Source organism: Durio zibethinus, chromosome 18 (assembly GCF_047325235.1).
Source record: "Durio zibethinus cultivar Kanyao isolate XHJ-2024 chromosome 18, ASM4732523v1, whole genome shotgun sequence".
In the NCBI taxonomy this organism is placed as follows: Eukaryota; Viridiplantae; Streptophyta; class Magnoliopsida; order Malvales; family Malvaceae; genus Durio; species Durio zibethinus.
This window is the reverse complement of record NC_143179.1, coordinates 6622975-6641528: the sequence shown is the minus strand read 5'-3', so window position 1 is coordinate 6641528 and position 18554 is coordinate 6622975. Positions and strand designations below refer to the sequence as shown.

The following is an 18554-nucleotide window of genomic DNA, read 5'->3' as shown; positions in this document are numbered from 1 at the left end:
ATTGAAATTTAAATAAAAATTTTAAATGTGTCGTGAAAGAAAGATAAGATAAAAGAATAAGGAAGAAATAATAAAAAAAAAAAAACAAGATATATGAAATTTTTTAACCGTTGTATTTTTTCTTTCGTGTTTTGTTTTTATTCGCTCTTTCCATTTTCACCTAGTCCAATCGGGCCGGGCCATGGAAAAAACTTGAAGATTATGGAAAAGGAGGTGGGTCCATTTTCTTGGTTATGAGGTGGGGCCAGTTATTGCTGAGCTGGCAAGGATAAAGAACAAAAAGGACAAGCCTACAAATTCTAGAGTGAGGGAATTCCTGAATTTGCTGTATTATTATATTATTATTATATATTTTTTAACTTCTAGGACTCCAACTTCGGAATATAAAAGACAAAAAAGAACAGAGTTGAAAATTTCACGCTCGATGCTGTGCTCTGCAGAGGATTAATGCAATAGCAGATTAACACGCAAAATGTGTAAAGTAGAAAAGACTAGTTAGTAAAAAAGAAAAAAAGAAAAAAACCCTAAAAGAGTTTCATATTTCTCCGTTTTGAAGCTTTCATTTACGTTTACAGTATGAAAATCATTGTTTGGTTTGAAGTACGTTTTGTTCAAATTTTTGGAGGAATGAGTCTTGAAATTTAGTTCTAGTACTCCTAGTTTTTTTGTTCTTGATTTTTTCTTTCTTTTTGGTTTTGAAAATGGCGAACTCGGGAGAAGTGGAAGCAGAGTACGAGAGCGAACCCGAGGAGTCGGTGTTACTGCGGAGAAGGAGTGAAGCGAGCGATGACGATAAGGAAGTCGAAGAGGAGGAAAACAAGATGATTGTATCCGCAAGGCTAAATAGAATTGTAAGGAGAATTGGTTACGCTAATGAATCGGACGTTCGCGATGGAGCTCCAGAGTACTACGACGATAGTGATGATGAGGAAGTTTCGTACGTCGATGAACTTGAAAAGCTTGGAGAACAAGTAGAAGAAGAAAGCGAAGAGGAAGTAGCGGAACAAGTAACGGCGACGAAACAGAGAGGACAAGAGAAGGTAAACGATGGCGACAACGACGCCTTTGCGGTTCCAAGAATCGGTGCGTTTTACATGCACGACGATCGTTTCGGTGGTCTTCGTCGTCGTAGTCGCGATCAACGCAGGTACCTTCGTTTTCTCTTTAGCTCGAGTTTGCATGTAAAACGATTAAATGCCATCGAACGATAATCAATATAAGATTCATTATTCTCCACCAGTGAAGGTACACGTCTTGATTTCTTTTGATGAGAATGTTTGAACTACATTTTGATTCAAGTATTCTAAACTTAAACTATCTTTCATTAATCTTAGATAGGTTTAAATCATTGATTTGTTCAAGCTCATTTAATTTTATTTATGGATGTTAGTTCACATGGCGATTTCCGGAAAGCAATGCGCATTAAATATTCTGGAGTGTGGAGCGTGGTAATGGATAAAAATTGACTGACAATAAAAATTTGCTAACACTTTGGTGCGTGATTTAGGTAGCACTTTAGTTCTGCTTCATTTAACCACTTAGATTTGCATTAAAACCTTTGGCCATACTGTAATTGATCAATTGGAGCTGTCTGGGGGCAGTGGTCATTTTACCTTTTTTGTAGCCTTAGTTGTTAAAATATGAATATTCATTAGAGCAATTTAATCTATATTTTGGTTGCACTCTAAAGAGTTTAATTACTGTTATATTTGCTAATTAATCACACAACAGTTGAGACCTATTGGTTATAAAGCAATTTTAGTTAAGGTTTTAGGGTGCTATTCTTTGTTTTCACCTCACCTTGCCTAGATCAGCATTAAGCAGATCATTTATTTTTTAATTTTTCAATAGCAAATTTCATGGTTGATTTTGATGGTCAATGATATAGAAATAATTCTATAAAATGTAGGGATAAATGAGTATATTGTCATATGATGGATTTTGTTTTATCCCAACTGTTTTATCAGCCCTTTTCTTTGTTTTTGGTGATTTATGTACCTTTTCTCTCCATTTTTTTACATAAATGTTCTTTGTAGTTTCTTCTTGTTTTTGTTAGGTTCATATGCTTCAATATATCATCTTTGTCGTCTTGCTTTTTTCAGGAAAAACATCTGGGCATCCAAAGATGAATTAAAATGGATGCATGACAAGTTTGAAGAGATGACACTGAAGGAAACACAAAACAAAAAACTCAATGCCTTTGAAGTTTAGTCTACATTGAATACTGTTTTTCCATTTTGTGATGCTTTTTTTTATGTGGTGGTGGGAAAGAAATCACATCGAGGCCAATTCTACAAAAGAGCAATGACAGCACCAGTTTAACACCTTTTTTTATTGATTTTGTCTCTAGGTACACAGGACTTCAAATGATTATCATCAAGATCGCAACAAGAATAATACTAAAAGTGGTGGTTATAAAGCAAAAGAATCCAGACCGCATTCCAAATCTGGCAATAATGGCAGTTCTTCAAAAATAGTGAAAGGACGGGGACCTGTTAGATATAAACCTCTTTCAAGGAGCATCTCTGTAAATCCACCAATGAAAAGCATGCAGTAAGCTGACATGTTTGATAAAATCATTCTTTGGACAATGCTTTTGTCAACCAGTATTTTTGTTAGACTGCTTTTTATTGCTTGGTGGTTTTTCAGATTAGAGAAGACTCAAGGAACAAGTTCCAAAACAGATTCAGCAAGAGTATTTTCAGCAAATAACAAGCAGCAGTAAGTTCTAGACAGCCACATGCATGCGCCATTATGCATTTTTAACTCTTTGGTTTGTTTCATTGATCTTGTTTCCATGACATTGTTGTTTACTAACATCAGATATAAAAGGTCCCTGGGGAAGACAGCTAAAGCTGATTCAGAAAGAGCATTGTCAACCAAAAGCAAGCAGTAAGTCAGAACTTTGGACCCATTTGTTCCTCGAAATCCTATGTTCTCTGAATATATTGCAATTCTTTCTAATCTTGGATGCTCTTTTAGGTCTGCAAAGTCTTTTGAAATGACTGGAGATACTGATTCATCTGCAGTTTTCTCAAGAAAGAGCAAGCAGTAAGTTAGCTTTCTGGATAATGCTTTTGTGAAGCCTCCATTTTTTGAATATCATTTCAGATTTATTTTTATTTTTTCTAACCATTCAGGTCCTGGGACCTAGGAATGGCATCGTACACTGATCCAGCAAGTGTATCGTTACCTGGCTTAAATGTGGATTGTGATTCACTTCCCTTTGATCAGCACCTTTTGGCACCAAGCAAGAGTTCTTACCAGCAAGCATTTTATCCTGCAAGTTCTTTTCATTATGATAACTTTGTGACACAGAAAAGGATGGTACAACCTGGAAGCAGAAATGCAGTGTTTCCTGCTTCTGTGCTGCCAAATCAGATTATCCATGTTCAACAAGCCAATGAGTTTTTACAAGGGAATATTGAAGTAGATATTCCTTATGCTAAGGAGGGAGTTAGTCAGGTTGCTGAAAATTATTTTACCAAACTTTGTTTTCAGTATTCTGTACCAGGGTCTACAAACATGGCTTCTCCAGAGTCAAGAGACCAGAAAACTGGTTCATCTCTCTCAATACCATTTACTTATCAAGCAACTCCACTTCCTAATCAGTTAAATAGAGTTTCTTCTCGGGCACAGTCCATTGTTCAACAAGTGCATGCTGATAGTACAATTCAACCTCCATCAGAAGTTTTCTCTCAACAGTTGCATTCACTCCTTCGGGGTGGATCTCAGAAATTATATGAAGCATCATCTCTGAGTTTTCATGAACCTGGAAAATTTGAATCTCTCACAGGCTCAATTCAGTCAAAAGTTGCTTCTCTGGGGATTGTAAGCAACATCACTAGTCCTCAATACGCAGGAATACAAGGTGACCAAAACTTTAATGCTACACCAATTCTTTTTCCTGGTATATAATTTTTTTTTTCTTTCTCCCTTTGAAGTGTTACAGGAAATTTTCGTTACTTTCTATTGCAGCTGCATTAATAATTACCAAGATTCATACTAATTATTGGTGTACTAACACTTAACACTTACATTATTGCAATTTTATTCTTAGTTATTAACCAAGGTTCTTTAGTTAATACGTAATGCTTAATTAGGTGGAATGTAGGTTTATGTACCTTTCAATACTCTTATTTGGGTTTTATGGGGGTGGTGGTGGTTGCAATTGAAGAAATAAGTCGGTCTTCTGATTACATTATCCATGATTTTTGAGCTCCTAGTTTTCTTTAATCATTTTAAGTTGGTGATCATGCTACAAGGATTTGGTGCAGAGTAGAGGATTCGAATTGAGTGGTGATATCAGTTTAAAAGTAAACTATAAACACATTGAACTGTCAAGGCATGGCTAATGGTATAGTAATTGCAAATTATGATCTGTCAAAGAATTTGTAGTTTATCAGACAATCTTCATTCATTTTGAGTTTGAATGTTTGGGCAAGCAGTTATGCAATTTGGAGGCCTGCATCATGGGAGTCTTGGTGGTCCTGCCATGGATATGAACTCCACTGGATACGTTGGTGAATCTCAAGTTCATATCAGGAATCCCGACCTGACATGGTATGCTAATTATTTCTCTATATATGTGAAATTTCTTTCACAAGTTGCAGTTACTTCTTCCCCTTCAATGCATGAGATCCCTTGAATAACAAAGTTCTTCCTTGAGTTTTCTCCTGGTGAGGGGTGTCCTGTCAATTTGATGGATTTTTGAGTGACTAATTACCAGAATTGGGGAATGTTGTATCCGATCTGTACTCATCAAGAGGATCTCTGTTATAAACTAACCAAAGATTGCAATTATGTCATCGTTTTCTTGGACTAAAGTTAACCTGCCTAAGGGTTTAATGTGTTATAGGTATAAGTAAAATTAGATGTCATAGTTTTCTTGGACTAAAGTTAACCTGCCTAAGGGTTTTAATGTGTTATAGGTATAAGTAAAATTAGAGGCTTAGAGATTATGGCTTTATTTGCTTCTCTTATGACCGTGATTCGTCACTGTCATAATTGATTTTACTTGTTTGCTGTAACAGATTTCAACTTTTACATAGACACAAAAAGTGCAAATAACAGTCATTAGCAAATGATACTGCAGTACTCCTCCTGAAAGTTCAACATGTCTTTTAAATTGAGAAAATGAATGGGGAGTATTACTAGTTTCCAGAAGATGGTTTAGAAAAGCTTGTTGAGCTTTTCTGGAAGAAATGGGGAGATAATCTCACTGGTCCGTATGCTACCTTGACATTTGGTTTACTTCCAGCTTACATTGTTGAATATTTAAAGGCCTATCCTTTCATAGCTTCTTTCTTTTCTTCTTATGTGGACAGCACTTGTTGAAACTTTGAAATATGTTGATTTCAGGAATTTCATCCTTGCATATCTCTTCTGATACTAATGGTTAAAAAAGCTTTATTGTGTTGAGTTCGTTGCAAAGATGATTTATCTGATTTTCTGTCTTCATCATTTGACATTACTGTGACTTCTCTAGGTTACCAATCTTACCAGCTGCTGCTGGAGCTGTAAGTGCCACATGTCATCGTCCCTTTATTGCTCCTGATGGCAGCTGTTATGGTAATTTGATGACAGCACCTTTCCTTGATGTTGCTAGGTTGGTAGCAATGAACTACTCCTTACTATCTCTGATCTCTCTGCACTGACCACTGTCTGAAATATGTTATATATTTGAAGAATCTCTTTCATTGCAATCAAGATTTTACATAACACATAAAGTCATGGTTAACATTAATTTTTTACACTTAATTGGACAAAAAAGATTTCTAATGTTCTTCCTGGAAAAAAAGCAAGAGAGAGAGAGAATGCTTATGGTCACTTTTGGCCCTGTGTTATTTGGGTTTGCCTCTTTTTTCAGCTAGATAGTTTCTGTGTTACTATTGAGGGTGTTAATTTGATCTTCATGCATGAGCAAGTTAAAAACTGTTGACATTTTACCCCTAATATTAACAATTTTCCTAATTGTAAATAAGCTGTACCCGCATTTGCAAACTGCAACAGATCAGAACTGTTATGATATGAATGTTTTGTTTGTCTTCCAAGTTTTATCTTATCAATAATCTATTCATGTATACGTGTTGGCCTCTCCTAGTAGGCCATATTGCATGCAAAATTCCAAATCTTCTGTGATCTCTCTGGTTTCTACTGCTGCATTGCATCCACATATATGGTACATTATATTTGAAATTGTTAATTGAATAGCATGCTTTAATCTGGTTAATTCTAAATGCAATGCTTTCCCTCTTTTTGTTTCCATTTGGATTCTTATGAAACATTATCTAGGTTTTTTTAGGCTTTTCCTTGCAAAGCTACCATCCTTCCTATATATATTTTGTCTCACTGCTCTGCTCCTATTGAGCTATTAAGTTTTTAGTATATCCGTTATACGTGAAGCAAAACCTTAGTTCTTGAGTATCTGTGCAGTTATGCAACACATACATCCATGCCTAGTAATGAAGGTAATACATCTGGACCTAGTAATGGCAATCTGCCACCTTTGGAAACTGGTTAGTTTTGAGGTCTTTTCTTTTAGTTGTGCATGAAGTATATATTTTGTTGCTCCATTAGCTGTTGTCCTGTCACAGACTATGTCAAGAAAGCTGCAGAGCATATGAACAATGAATGTGGTAAACAACAGTTCAAGCCTACAAGGCAAGTTGGTTCTTTTTATGTGTCATATGTGTATCTGGATAGATGAACGTGTGCCTCTTTCTTATGGCTGTCTCTTTATGCAGGTATTCAAGGATGAACATAAAGGAGTGAAGTGGATACAATTGGATGCTTGTAATTGAGCAGCTCAGAGATTGATGTTTCTCTAATTTGTGGTTTTTCATTGCTTATATGTAAGTATATAACATCCTAACGGTTTGCTTGCCGTAGTTTTCTTTCCTTGTTCCCAATTTTAACTAGAGTTAATTCCTGCAGTGGTTTATATTTCAATCTGTATGCGTGCTTTCATTTTTTCCTTTTGGATATATAGGCTTTTATTCCGTTGTTTTTTGATGATTGCTGATTTTTTTTTCCGATATCCTGGATATCTTGATTGCTTGAGTTGTTTAGGCTCTCATAGATTAAGATGATTGTCAGGGAAACTATTGATGTCCAATTCATTAGTATGCCAATATGGGAATACTTTCTCAACATAAAACGGTTGATATAAGAATGGTCCCAATTAACCATCACCTGCATATTATACATTGAACCAATTGATTTTGATTTATTATGATTTATATGTTAGGAAATCAACTCGCACACACAGCACACTATTTTTAAACTAACAAGCTTAAATCAAGAATAAAAACACAAATATATTTGTTTTAGTCTAACTCAAAATGACCTACTCCAAACCTAATTTACTATTAAATAAATCTTTATAACTGTGTGACTTTTGTAATAAAAAAAGTCATCAAAAACACCTTACTCAAAACTTAATCCAAAATCTAAATACATCATTTAATAGCCTACTCACTTAGCTATTCTTTTGGTGTCTAACTCTTTAGGATTATCAAACTAAAACTAAAATATCTTATTTATAAGGGTGAAACTACTTATAACTTTACTAAACTCTCGATGTGAGATACAAGATAAACTCAAAACTCTTATAACTTTTGATGTGGGATTATGAGATTCAAGATAAATTCTATCATTATAAACATCTATATAAACATTTTACAGGTTCCAATAGGTTCTTGTTTTAGGATTTGAAGACTAGAGTTATAGCACCTTCATATCTTTGTTTTTTAAGAAGGATACAAATTTCGAAAGTGCTTTTGCATCTCTAATTTTCGTCTTCCCATCATTTTGCATCATGGGGGTGTGATTTTATCACATAGGCCTATAGCCCAGGCCCTCCAACATTTGGGAGAAGGGTCATGTCCCTGCGGCCTCCTCTGCATCTAGTGTCCAAATAAAAAATTTGTTCACAAAACAAAACAAGTATTTCTGTTGTACGTAACTGACATGTCATGCACTTTCTACATTTGAATACTGATGATAAAATGTACTTAACATGTATTCCTTGACATCCATAGTTAGCTCGCTCTTGATTGTATATTTCAAATTAGTTTCTTTGCTGAGTTTTTAATTCTATAAACGCACTAGAAATGCAACTTTAATGCTATGGTCTGAGTCATTGACTCATTGGCTGCATTCTCTAAATTGTCTTTTGTTTTGTAATGCATTTGTAGTGATCGCAGCCTACTTATTTTGTAATTGATTGGGCTGAACTATGACTGAATACTAATTCGACAAGAGGTAGTTTCTATGTTAAGGTAGCCTTAGCTGTTCAACTCATACACGATAGAAGCCTTTAAAATTTCTTATTTGAGATCCACACAAAATCGCGAACTTTGTCTTTATATTTACGTTTGTTTTCTTGATATTCAATTTGATTTAATTGGATTTTTTTCGGAATATGAACAGTGTCTAAGGAAAAAAAATCGAAAATTTATTTAGCTGAATCAATTCAGTTAATTCAAGAATTTATCTTATTTTTAACAAATTTGAAAATCAAATTTTAACTTGACAATTTTTTTTTAATTCTTTTGTTGCAACGTTTTTCTTACACAAAAAAAAAAAAAAAAAAAAAACTAAGCATGATTCTGTCTCTCGAGTCATGACTCTGACTTTGGTCAGGATGGTTGCTGAATCTCGAATTTATTTATTTATTTGAAAAAAAAAAAGTTGATGAGAACAATTTAAGTTAGTTTTTCTATAGGTAGCCGGTGTCTTTTCTTCAGCAAATGATGTCCTCTTTTTCTTCAAATTAAATGTTCATTTTCTAAATGGTGTATAAAGTTTAAAAAATGATGTATTTTCTTCATTTTAAATTTTCAAAAACTTAAAAAGGATCAGGCAAATAAAACTTTCATATATTTTTATAAAGATGATGTTAATATTTAGGTTTCAAACAAGATATTCAAAAGTCTTTATAGTTGAGTATAAAAATGAATATTTATATAAATATTATTTTTTATTTCTTATTTATTTAAATTTTTTTTTACTTTATATGTTTAAAGATATCTTTTACAAAGTAAAATATAAATAGTAAAAGCATTAATCAAGTGATTCCCAATTCAATTAGTAAATTTAAAGATGATTACATTATAGTTGTTCCCAAATCATTTATATGTCATTATAATATTTTTTATTAAATACTTTTTTAATATTTAAAATTATTGAATTTCAAGCAAATATTTTTAATAATGCAATGTAAAAAATAATTTGTGTTTATATAAATCAAATTAGTATTCCAAAATCAACTCCACTAAAATTTTTTGGTGACTACCATGTTTCGGAATTGGCTTGCTTGACATCTGCTGCTACTGTCGATGGTCCTTCATGGACGTTAGCTCCTCGTGTTAGAAACTATTGTGTGATGCCCATGAATCTTGAAATATTTACTGGCAGAAATGTTTCCATCCAGTGCTGAGCCCTCCACGTTGCCCGAATTCCTAGTATAAACCGTAAAGGTAGATAATGTTTCCTTGTATGCGGGTTTCAATCAAGATTGAAAGAAAAAAAAGAAAGAAAGAAAAGAATCAAACTATTTTAATGGTTTAAGTTTGTCATCTTCGGGATGAGCAGAGTGCTGGGTTCCAGATGATGACCGTAGAGAATGGGCAGCGCAAAGCAAGAGTATAAATGTTATTAGAGGTTATTTTTTATTATTATTATTATTATTATTTTGTATATAAAATGTTTATTTAAAAATTACAGTTTGAAAATAAAAAAATAAATTTTAAATATTGAATTTTAAATTTATTAAATATCAACTTTAAAAAAAAATTTATATAAATCAATTAAATTAAAATTAAAATTTAAAGTTACGTTTAATTACGTCCTTAAAGCAAACGCCCCAAAAATTAAACCGTACATGGAATTAGTTAGGCCTTTCCATAGCTTATTATTTCAATTTTTCTGTAGCTTCAAAGATTATTCGTTTATTTCTAAGCCAGTGAAATGTGAAATTGGAAACACTACCTAAAGGGACGAGCCATTTCCTACTCGTCAACTTAAAAGCATGTTCCCTTCGCTTCATTGTTAATAGTTTTAATATTACTATACAAATTGCTTATCTCTATGATCTGGTACAATACTAAAGTAACTAAACTCCGAATAATTTAATACTACTACTTTAAGTTTAGTCAAATAGAACTGCGTTTCTTTATCTAGTGGGAAATCCATATGTTGCTTCCACATACGCAGAGCAGAGTCGCTTAAAAAGTTCGGTCTTGTTCTAAGTTTCCCTCGTTAACATGAAGAAAGTTTATAAATTAAGATTATTTTTCCTCCTTTTTATTGGATTCGAGCTAAACTTAATTTTTTTTCCTTATTAACCCTTTTGTTTAAAGGCAAATCTAGACAGTTATTTTGGTTTAGAAATTAAGATTTCAATATGAAAATAATATGAATTAAAATTTTAATAAAAATTATATATATAATTATTTTATTTTTTTATCATATAAATTATTAATATTTTACACTATATAGATAAATATTTAAATTTATAATATTGATTATTCAAAATAGAATATTTGGCTGAATAGACAAAAGAGGCGGTGCTTGCCTGGTCTTAGGGGCTCTTTATCGACCAAAACAGATCATTTGGCTCACGAATTTGCTGGTTGTCTGTCACCCACATTTCTTCAATGCCTTAACATGAAAAAATTGGCAAATCCAGCTCTGGTTTGTTGCATGCCCAAAGGTCATGTGAGTAACACGTGCCTAACATGACCTCATCATTCACTTTCTTTTTATTATTTTAAAAAAATTCATCCATTTCCACTAAAAGGAACCATCGTCACATGGACCAACCTATCAGAGAAATAGTCCCATTAATCTTACAGAAAATAAAATTTTGTTTTAAGTACTATACTTTATTAAATCATCCAATAATTCCTAATCTCTGGTGAGCTCAGGGTCACCAATAATTCAATGCCGCCTGTCACCTTCTTCTCTATATTAATATTGAAAGAACGAAGATCAAGACAAGGTTGCCAACAACTTCAACTCTCACTCACTGTTTTTTGAATTATTATTCCGTCCCATCACACCTCCCTCCCAAAGATTAAAGCTATCGGGATTCAATCCTAAAACGACCTCACCATGTGATGAAAGTCTCATTCATCCTACTGTTAAAGAAGCCGTAAGACCACCAAGAATAGTTTCTAACATCATATGTCTTGAACTTGAATATTTAGAGAAATTAAACTAGTTTAATCAAATCAAGCTTCATGTTTTGGTTAATTAATCATTCCGAACGGCTAACATACCTTTAATCTATATTAAAAAATGAGAGATAATAAGGCAGTGATGTAATTTGAAATAAAAAAAAAATGTTGTTTTGATCTCTTAAAAATGCATGCTTAAGGTCATGCACCAAGATCATCTATCAAATGTTTGGCCATAAATATTTCTTCTTATTATTTCTCAGCTACCATCACATGACATGCCAGGTTCAGATTTTCCTCAGCAATTTCTTGCACTGGTGACTATGACCCCTGTTTGATTGCTTTCTCCACCACTTTTTTATGTCATGGTATGAAATTATAGCCCTTCTTCGCTTGCTTTTTTCAGTGTGTTTTTAAAGTTTCTTTCATGAACAAAAAAGAATACTAGTTCACATGAAATAATTGAAATAAATCACTTTCAACCAACTGCTCAAATCTCACATGAAACTTCCTTATTGATCCCGCCCTCTCAGTCTTTATATAATGCATAATTTTTCAGGTGGGTGCTTGCTGTCTTTTTAACTAGCTCACCACATGACAAATGCTGTTTGCCACGGTGATTAAAGATATCATGAGAGTACCTTTTTGTTTTGGGGGTTGCCTTTGCCTAGTGCCCTTTTGAAAATATTGTTCACTAGTGGAAACTCAAACAAGAGTTGGCCTTGGAGGTTCTTTTCGTCTTCAATAGCCTCGTTAGGTTCTGTCTAGCTTTTGTTTTTCCCAAGAAAATTTGACCTTTAGCTTCCTTCTCTGTCTCCCTACATATATTGCTTTGACTGATTTTCTTCCTATAAGATAGACATTTGGTTATGTAGGCATGTTTCAGTTTCCTATGTGAGTGAGGGTCATATAGATTGTATTTGTCTTTGGTGTGTTAGAAGATCTGGGAGCAATGGGAAAACTCAGTTTTGGCAAGATGCTCGATTGTTTATATCTGCCTTCAGGCTCTTGCTCTTGTTTCTGCATGAACACCTTGGAGGATGATGAATTAGAGAAAAAGCCGTTGATAACATCTGAAAAAACCCAGTTGCTGAGATTGAAAGATGTCGTTTCTGGCAATCAGACATTGGCCTTTCAACTTAAGCCTAAGGTAATGAATGTTCTTTTATATCTTTATTGTTTTATGTATTAGAGGATTTTCAATATGGAGGGAATTTGAGAAACTTTTTCTACTGATTTGACCTTTGCAGATGGTGGTACTAAGGGTTTTCATGCACTGCCATGGCTGTGCAAGAAAAGTAGAGAAACACATTTGCAAGCTGGAAGGTAAGCAATATATTTTCCTTTCCCTTCTGATTCCACCCCATTTTCTTCTTCAAAAGATTCATTCTTCTAACTCAAACAAAAACCTGCAATATGGTTCATCAGAATTGATGAACTATTACATTCTTTTAATGCAAGAATGTGTAAATTCCATTTTTCAATTAATTATTAAATGATCTTGAAAGAACCTAAACAAAGTAGCAAACTAACCAAAAACAAATTATTCAAAAGCATTATAGCCTTTCATTGACCTTTTAAATCTTTTCTCTATCTTCCCCCAACTATTCCTTTTTAAATTGTGTTTTATTAGTTGGTTTAACAATTTCAGACTTTAGTAACCTAACAGACTAAAAAATAAAGCAATATATTGGCCAAAATGCATAAGGGTCATCAGTCATCACAGCTCATCCCTACAGAGCCACATTAAAATGCCATGTAATTGCATTGCTTGTGCTGCAATGAATTGCTGTTTGATTTCTATATTTGAGCTAGAAAGTTCCTTTTGGTTTCTGTCTTTGTTTTATTACTGTAATGTAATTCATGAAAAAACAGGAGTGACCTCATACAAAGTAGACCTGGCAAGCAAGAGGGTGGTTGTTATTGGTGATATAATCCCCCTTGAAGTGCTGGAGAGTGTCTCAAAGGTCAAAAATGCAGAGCTTTGGACTTCTCCTTGTTGATGGATGAACAATCTGAACATCTTTTTGCTTTCCTACGCTGCCACATGCACCTTCCAAAGACCTAGAAAATGGAGAAGAAGCAAAAAAAAAAAAAAAACTACTTCTGTCCTATTTTTATAAAGGTTTATAATACCATATATTTTATAGACATGTCAAAATTCTTGTTGGCCTGTCACCTGTGTAGAGGAGAGTGGAAGAAATCTAGGCCATTCCTTTAATTCAAATATGATCTCTTCTCCAAATTATTTATATATACATATATACGTATATATATATATATATTTATATATAAAACTGCACTACAGCTACTTAAAAGACTGTTTGTAAGCTCATCCAGGTTCTGTTTGTGCAATTGTACAATTATTACTATATTTTAATTTTCTTTTATTTTGCATAAAAGATGGGCCCGTGCAATGGTGATTGATAATTTGACACCTAAAAATACTGTTTTGCAATGCGATTTTGTCCTGATCTTAGCAGGACATGGCATGTGGTTTTAGAGTTTGAACAGTACAAACATCGAACTGGACCCATTTGGGGCAGATTCAATCCAACTTATATTAGTTGTGCATACAAAATATGTGGCTTTGAATAGAACCAAACATTTCAATCTAGCTAGTCAAGGAAAAGAAAGGAAAAAAAATTGAAGGCAATACTTTCATTTTCCAAGATATTATCACACTACTACAGTGAACTTTTCTATCATTTTCATCAGTTCAAGTTTTAACACTTTGAGTTTCATTTGGTAATTTAATTGTTGATGCTGAAGAAGGGAAATGGTCATTTTAATTAATGATATACATATATACAAACAGATATTATGTGCATGTTTCTTCTTCATCTTAAACGATACAGGCAAACATTTGCATATGCCTCAACAATTCCCAGCAATGACCCATGTTTTAGGCTTAGATACAGGTATTCACAATTCACACCATCTCAGCCCAGCCATTATTCCCACTATGTCAAACTATAAAAAAGATGGAGCCTTGTTTACAGCCTAAAGATGAACATATAATGTAAATGCCAAAGCATGCAGGAAGGTTCTGTTTGTGCCTTGTACCCTCAACTGCAGGTTCCGGGGAGATAGAGAAAACGCTGTGCTCTCTGCAGCAAACAAACTAAATCAAACTCAAGATTGCCATAATTTGATGACATAGAAAAGGAAGAAAAATGGATTCAATATTTACAACCAAATATTATGGGTAACAAATAGGGAGAGCCAGTTGCCTTGGAAGTTGGAACCTCAGAGAGGCAAAGGACTGAACTGGCCTTCACACAATAGTGAAATTGGAGAGCCTTCTGGCAGGCGGCCTCTGGTGAGTGGCGAGATTTTATCTGACATAGTTCAATTCTATTTAAGAGTATATATACATATATATATATATATGGTATGTGTCAGGATTAAGGAATCAGGATGAGTATTCAGTGCCACCAAGATGAGTATTCAGTGCCACCCATTTTTTTCACTTACATCACATTCGTGTTTCTTACGGTAATATAGTACATTTGTTGTCTATAAATCCTCCAATTTGAAAGGTTTTTAAGAAAAGGAAAGGCTGTGTTACACTTTTTTTGGCCAAAGCTATATACATTTATTTATATACATATTTCATACATTCATCTAATATGCATATCTTAAAATTCTATTATAAGTTTATAACCCATAAAGATTTTAGTATTTTTCACTTAAATCCTTGGAATGAAAAATAAATATTGCATATAAGACTTTAATGCATGTAACACACGAGGGCATAGTCGAGGGGTGCAAATAAAGGCCACGATCTCCCAAAAAATTTTAACCCTCTTATAAAATTGTAACTAATCTTATAAGATATTATATTTAGTTTCCTCTTCTCTCTTGAATTTAATATGTCTCTTTTTTCAAATTTTTTAGCCTCCTATCTTTTAATTTATCAATTATTTTAAATGTACCTTAACAGATTTAGAAAATCTCTAATTCCATTGGTGGACTATGTGTGAGAGAATTTTTTATAGCTAATTAAAATTTTAAATTTATCACTAGAGTCATGGGCCTCAAGCATGAAGTTGGACTACATGATATGGGCTATATTTAACGTCTATGGCCCTTTTTGGCTCAATTCCCAGTTCGCCGCGGAAAAACGACGGCGAAAAGGCCTGTCTTTTCGTGTTTCATGTGTAGTAAGCCCAATACGGTACCGTTTCCTCTCAATTTTGTTTTGGCGGATGAATCATTCTTGCGAAGATTCAGATTCTTCTCTCGACTTAACCTCGTCAGCACGACGGCCAAACCCAACCGTTGTCCGCTGTCTTCCCCGCTTCGTTCTTCCTCTGAACCAACCCTCGTTCGAATAAAAAAAAAAGATAATGAAGAAATCTCTCCCTTTCTTCTCGTTTCTCCTTCTCTGTATTCTACCCTTCTCCTCCCAAACCGGAGCCCCTAAAAACCCGAACCCGAAACCGCCCCTCACCCAGGCCCACACCGAGCTTCTAAGCTACGGTTTCCCAATCGGTCTCCTTCCAGCCTCGGTCCAAAATTACACTCTAAACCAGACATCCGGCGACTTCTCCGTAGATCTCGGTGGCACGTGCAAGATCACGCTACCGCCTGATAACTACCTGGCCACGTACTCAAAGCGGATAATGGGAAAAATTGACCAGGGAAAGATAGCGGAGCTGGACGGGATCCGAGTCCGGGCTTTGTTCAAGTGGTGGTCCATAACGGGGATCCATTCCAGTGGGGATAATTTGGTCTTTGAAGTTGGGATGGTTACGGCTAAATACGCGGCTAAGAATTTCGATGAAAGCCCTTTCTGTGAAGGCCAGCATTCGTCTTCTTAAGAGTCAAAGACAAGTAAATAAAAAGGTTTGACTTTTAAGCTTTGAAAATCTTCCAAGTTTCGTTTCTCTCGATTTAATTTACTTGTTCTATTGGATAAGCCTGTAAGTGAAGATTTTGGTGCTAATTGGTTTGCTTTTCGTTCTTTTCTTAGTACTATTTTCTTTTCGTTGATAATTCACTTGAAAGCGACATCTGGCGAATTTTTTTATATATTTTATCTTAGTTGAGGGATCAAAGATTGTAAACTTTTAGAATGGGTTTGAAATTTCTGCAATTTTAATGGAGTAGCTATAATTGACCTCGAATCATTACTTTGGATTGTCTAGTTTGAGGCTTGCCTGAGGTTGAATTCAACACTTAAAGTTTTAATTTTGTTCTATGGAGCTGTATATATGAACTTATAACCTTAATGGGTATTGAAGATCAATGGCTCTTTAAATTTTAATTTTGGTAGTAGGATAAGTGGCGCTTTTTTTTCTATAGTGGTCTTTGATTTGAATCTATGTTATTGTCAGTATGTAACATTCTTTGTCTTCACATTAGTTTGATGAAGCCTTTTCTTTAATCTAGTGTCCATTTGTATAATATAGTAATACTTACAGATCTAGAGTTGTGTTCTTTTTGGTGGTGTGATGATTATTTAATTGTTTTTAATTCCCAATCTGGATTATGTTGTTCTGGCTTTGTCGATTACTTGAGTTTGTCTCTTATTGCAATGCCACTTTCTCATTGAATTTCCATGATCATGAATATCCAACCATAATTGAATTTGACATTTGGTCCTACTTGGAGACTTTGAAGAGAGATAAAGTTTGAAATGGATGCTTAAGTTTGATCTGTTATGAAGGCTATGGAGAGGACAAACTTTACCTACTTTATCTCCTCTAGTCCTCTTCTCTGGATGGTAATGAAGACAGGAGTTCTATCCTACTAGCCATAAATTGGGTTATATACCTTCACTTTTGCTGTCCTATTTTGGCAGATTCAAATTTCAAATGTCACGCTTTCAGAAGATATCTTGTTATTGACTGACTTTATTTTGGTTTCCCGCTTGATTTAGGCTTTGTCTTCAATGATACCTGTGTTGAAAGTTTGATAATTGTGAACAAGGAGGATAAATTAATCTGCACATCTCACATTGTTTCATCTCTAATCTAGTAATATACAATAAGATTTTACCATGACATGCACACTGCAGGAAATTTATATTTGAACCATGGGAAGAAACCATTCTTCATATTATCATGCATCAATATCCAAAAGATATTATTGAGCAGATTTTAACTGGAATGATAGATTGGGGCTGATAGTGCGATAATTATTTATCTTCCCATTTGGTGTGAAGTACAAATCTACAAGTTTTAATTGATTGTCTGTTTTATCATGCAGTCCTAACATGCTAGTTTTCATTTTCTTTGCAGGGCATCCTGACAAGGATTAAATTATCGTGTGTCCTGTTTAATTGTAAGATGTAATGTATTTATGTATATGTATGAAGGATTTTTGCACTAGTGTTATCTTCTCTTTGTATCAGGTCTCCATCATCTAAGCTCTCTTGGATGTTTTTTAAAACTAATCATGCAAAAATTCTCCCTTTCTCCAAGCCTGTTATTTTTTCTTGTGAGTAAACTTACTTTTCCTTCCTGTGCATGGTGTCAATGTGCATAAATATGGTCATTTGAAACCAATTCTGCGAGCAAAGTTGGCTGGAACCCTCAAGTTTCCAACAGCACAACTAACAAGTTCATTTTTGTTGCATTTTCATGTGGTAACAGGCTGCAGTAACAGAAAGTTACAAACCATATTTTGTTTTGTGTTTCATTTTTCAACTCAATAATAAAAATAAAACTGACAAACAACATTCAGGCACATATGCACTTCTCTTTACTTGTTTTAGATATCTTTTCCAGTGTTGAAACCGCCACTACCAGGGGGAAGGGGAAGCTTCTTTATTTTGTAACCCTCTATCTAGAAACTTCTATGTGAATCAGGATACGGCAGCTGAGATTGTTGCACCCGTAACCATTGGCTTTTTTGGGTCTTCCACATTGGAAGACTCAGCAAACAAACTGCAGCTGCAGTCTGTGATTTGGTTGTTAATACTTTAGCCATGTATCACCGACTCTTTTGAACCCTACAGTCACCAGCATTACAAAAAACTATTTTTTTATATGATGTTTTATAATTTTCTAGTGAAAATGTGAATGTAGGTAGTACTGAAAAGTATTCATAAATTCAACGGAAGATAAATATTTTATGAATATATTATCCAGTCATAATTTAAAGCATGGGCTAACTGCTAAATGGATCTTAATAAAATTTCTCCTTATTTTAAAATATTTATTATGTTTCGATTTCTATAAAATTAAAAAAAAATTATTTTAATATATTTAATATTAAATTTTAATTTTTTTTTATAAATTTAAAGTTTTATAATTTTTAATATCAAAAAATAAAAAAAAATTAAATATAATTTTAAAATATAAAAAATAAAAATTTTTTATATTGTAAAAAGTAAGATATAATTTTAAAATATCTTTAAGA

The 18554-nt window shown here is 33.8% G+C and overlaps 3 protein-coding genes across 12 annotated transcripts; all 3 read left to right on the top strand.

The window, feature by feature from the left end:
- Positions 1 to 383: 383 nt before the first annotated feature.
- LOC111299084 (uncharacterized) lies at positions 384 to 6951 on the top strand. Of its 8 annotated transcripts, XR_016329681.1 has the most exons (13): positions 389 to 1147; positions 2103 to 2205; positions 2351 to 2553; positions 2650 to 2721; positions 2824 to 2892; positions 2983 to 3051; positions 3141 to 3871; positions 4449 to 4563; positions 5034 to 5224; positions 5489 to 5608; positions 6436 to 6518; positions 6597 to 6663; positions 6747 to 6951. XR_016329681.1 is itself a non-coding variant. In XM_089747127.1 (12 exons), the coding sequence occupies exons 1-11, from the start codon at positions 702 to 704 to the stop codon at positions 6624 to 6626; spliced, it is 2097 nt and encodes a 698-aa protein (XP_089603253.1). In that variant the 5' UTR covers positions 387 to 701; the 3' UTR covers positions 6627 to 6663; positions 6747 to 6951. The 8 variants fall into 8 exon arrangements, 6 of the variants coding, with proteins under 6 accessions (XP_089603253.1, XP_089603252.1, XP_089603251.1 ...); XM_089747127.1 differs by lacking the exon at positions 5034 to 5224 and having other exon boundaries at positions 387 to 1147; positions 3141 to 3910; positions 6580 to 6663; XM_089747126.1 differs by lacking the exon at positions 5034 to 5224 and having other exon boundaries at positions 388 to 1147; positions 3141 to 3910; positions 6436 to 6470.
- Positions 6745 to 14560, top strand: LOC111299085 (protein SODIUM POTASSIUM ROOT DEFECTIVE 2-like). Of its 2 annotated transcripts, XM_089747129.1 has the most exons (5): positions 6745 to 6854; positions 11469 to 11551; positions 12125 to 12333; positions 12434 to 12509; positions 13059 to 14560. In XM_089747129.1, coding segments are annotated over exons 1-5 (498 nt in total). In that variant the 5' UTR covers positions 6745 to 6852; the 3' UTR covers positions 13187 to 14560. The 2 variants fall into 2 exon arrangements, with proteins under 2 accessions (XP_089603255.1, XP_022749777.2); XM_022894042.2 differs by lacking the exon at positions 11469 to 11551 and having other exon boundaries at positions 6746 to 6854.
- Positions 14561 to 15396: 836 nt separating this feature from the next.
- On the top strand, positions 15397 to 17613 carry LOC111299083 (uncharacterized). 2 transcript variants are annotated; one of them, XM_022894034.2, is made up of 2 exons: positions 15397 to 16022; positions 17432 to 17613. In XM_022894034.2, exon 1 carries the CDS (start codon positions 15536 to 15538, stop codon positions 16007 to 16009), a length of 474 nt encoding a protein of 157 aa, XP_022749769.1. In that variant the 5' UTR covers positions 15397 to 15535; the 3' UTR covers positions 16010 to 16022; positions 17432 to 17613. The 2 variants fall into 2 exon arrangements, with proteins under 2 accessions (XP_022749769.1, XP_022749770.1); XM_022894035.2 differs by having other exon boundaries at positions 15397 to 16034.
- Positions 17614 to 18554: the final 941 nt, after the last annotated feature.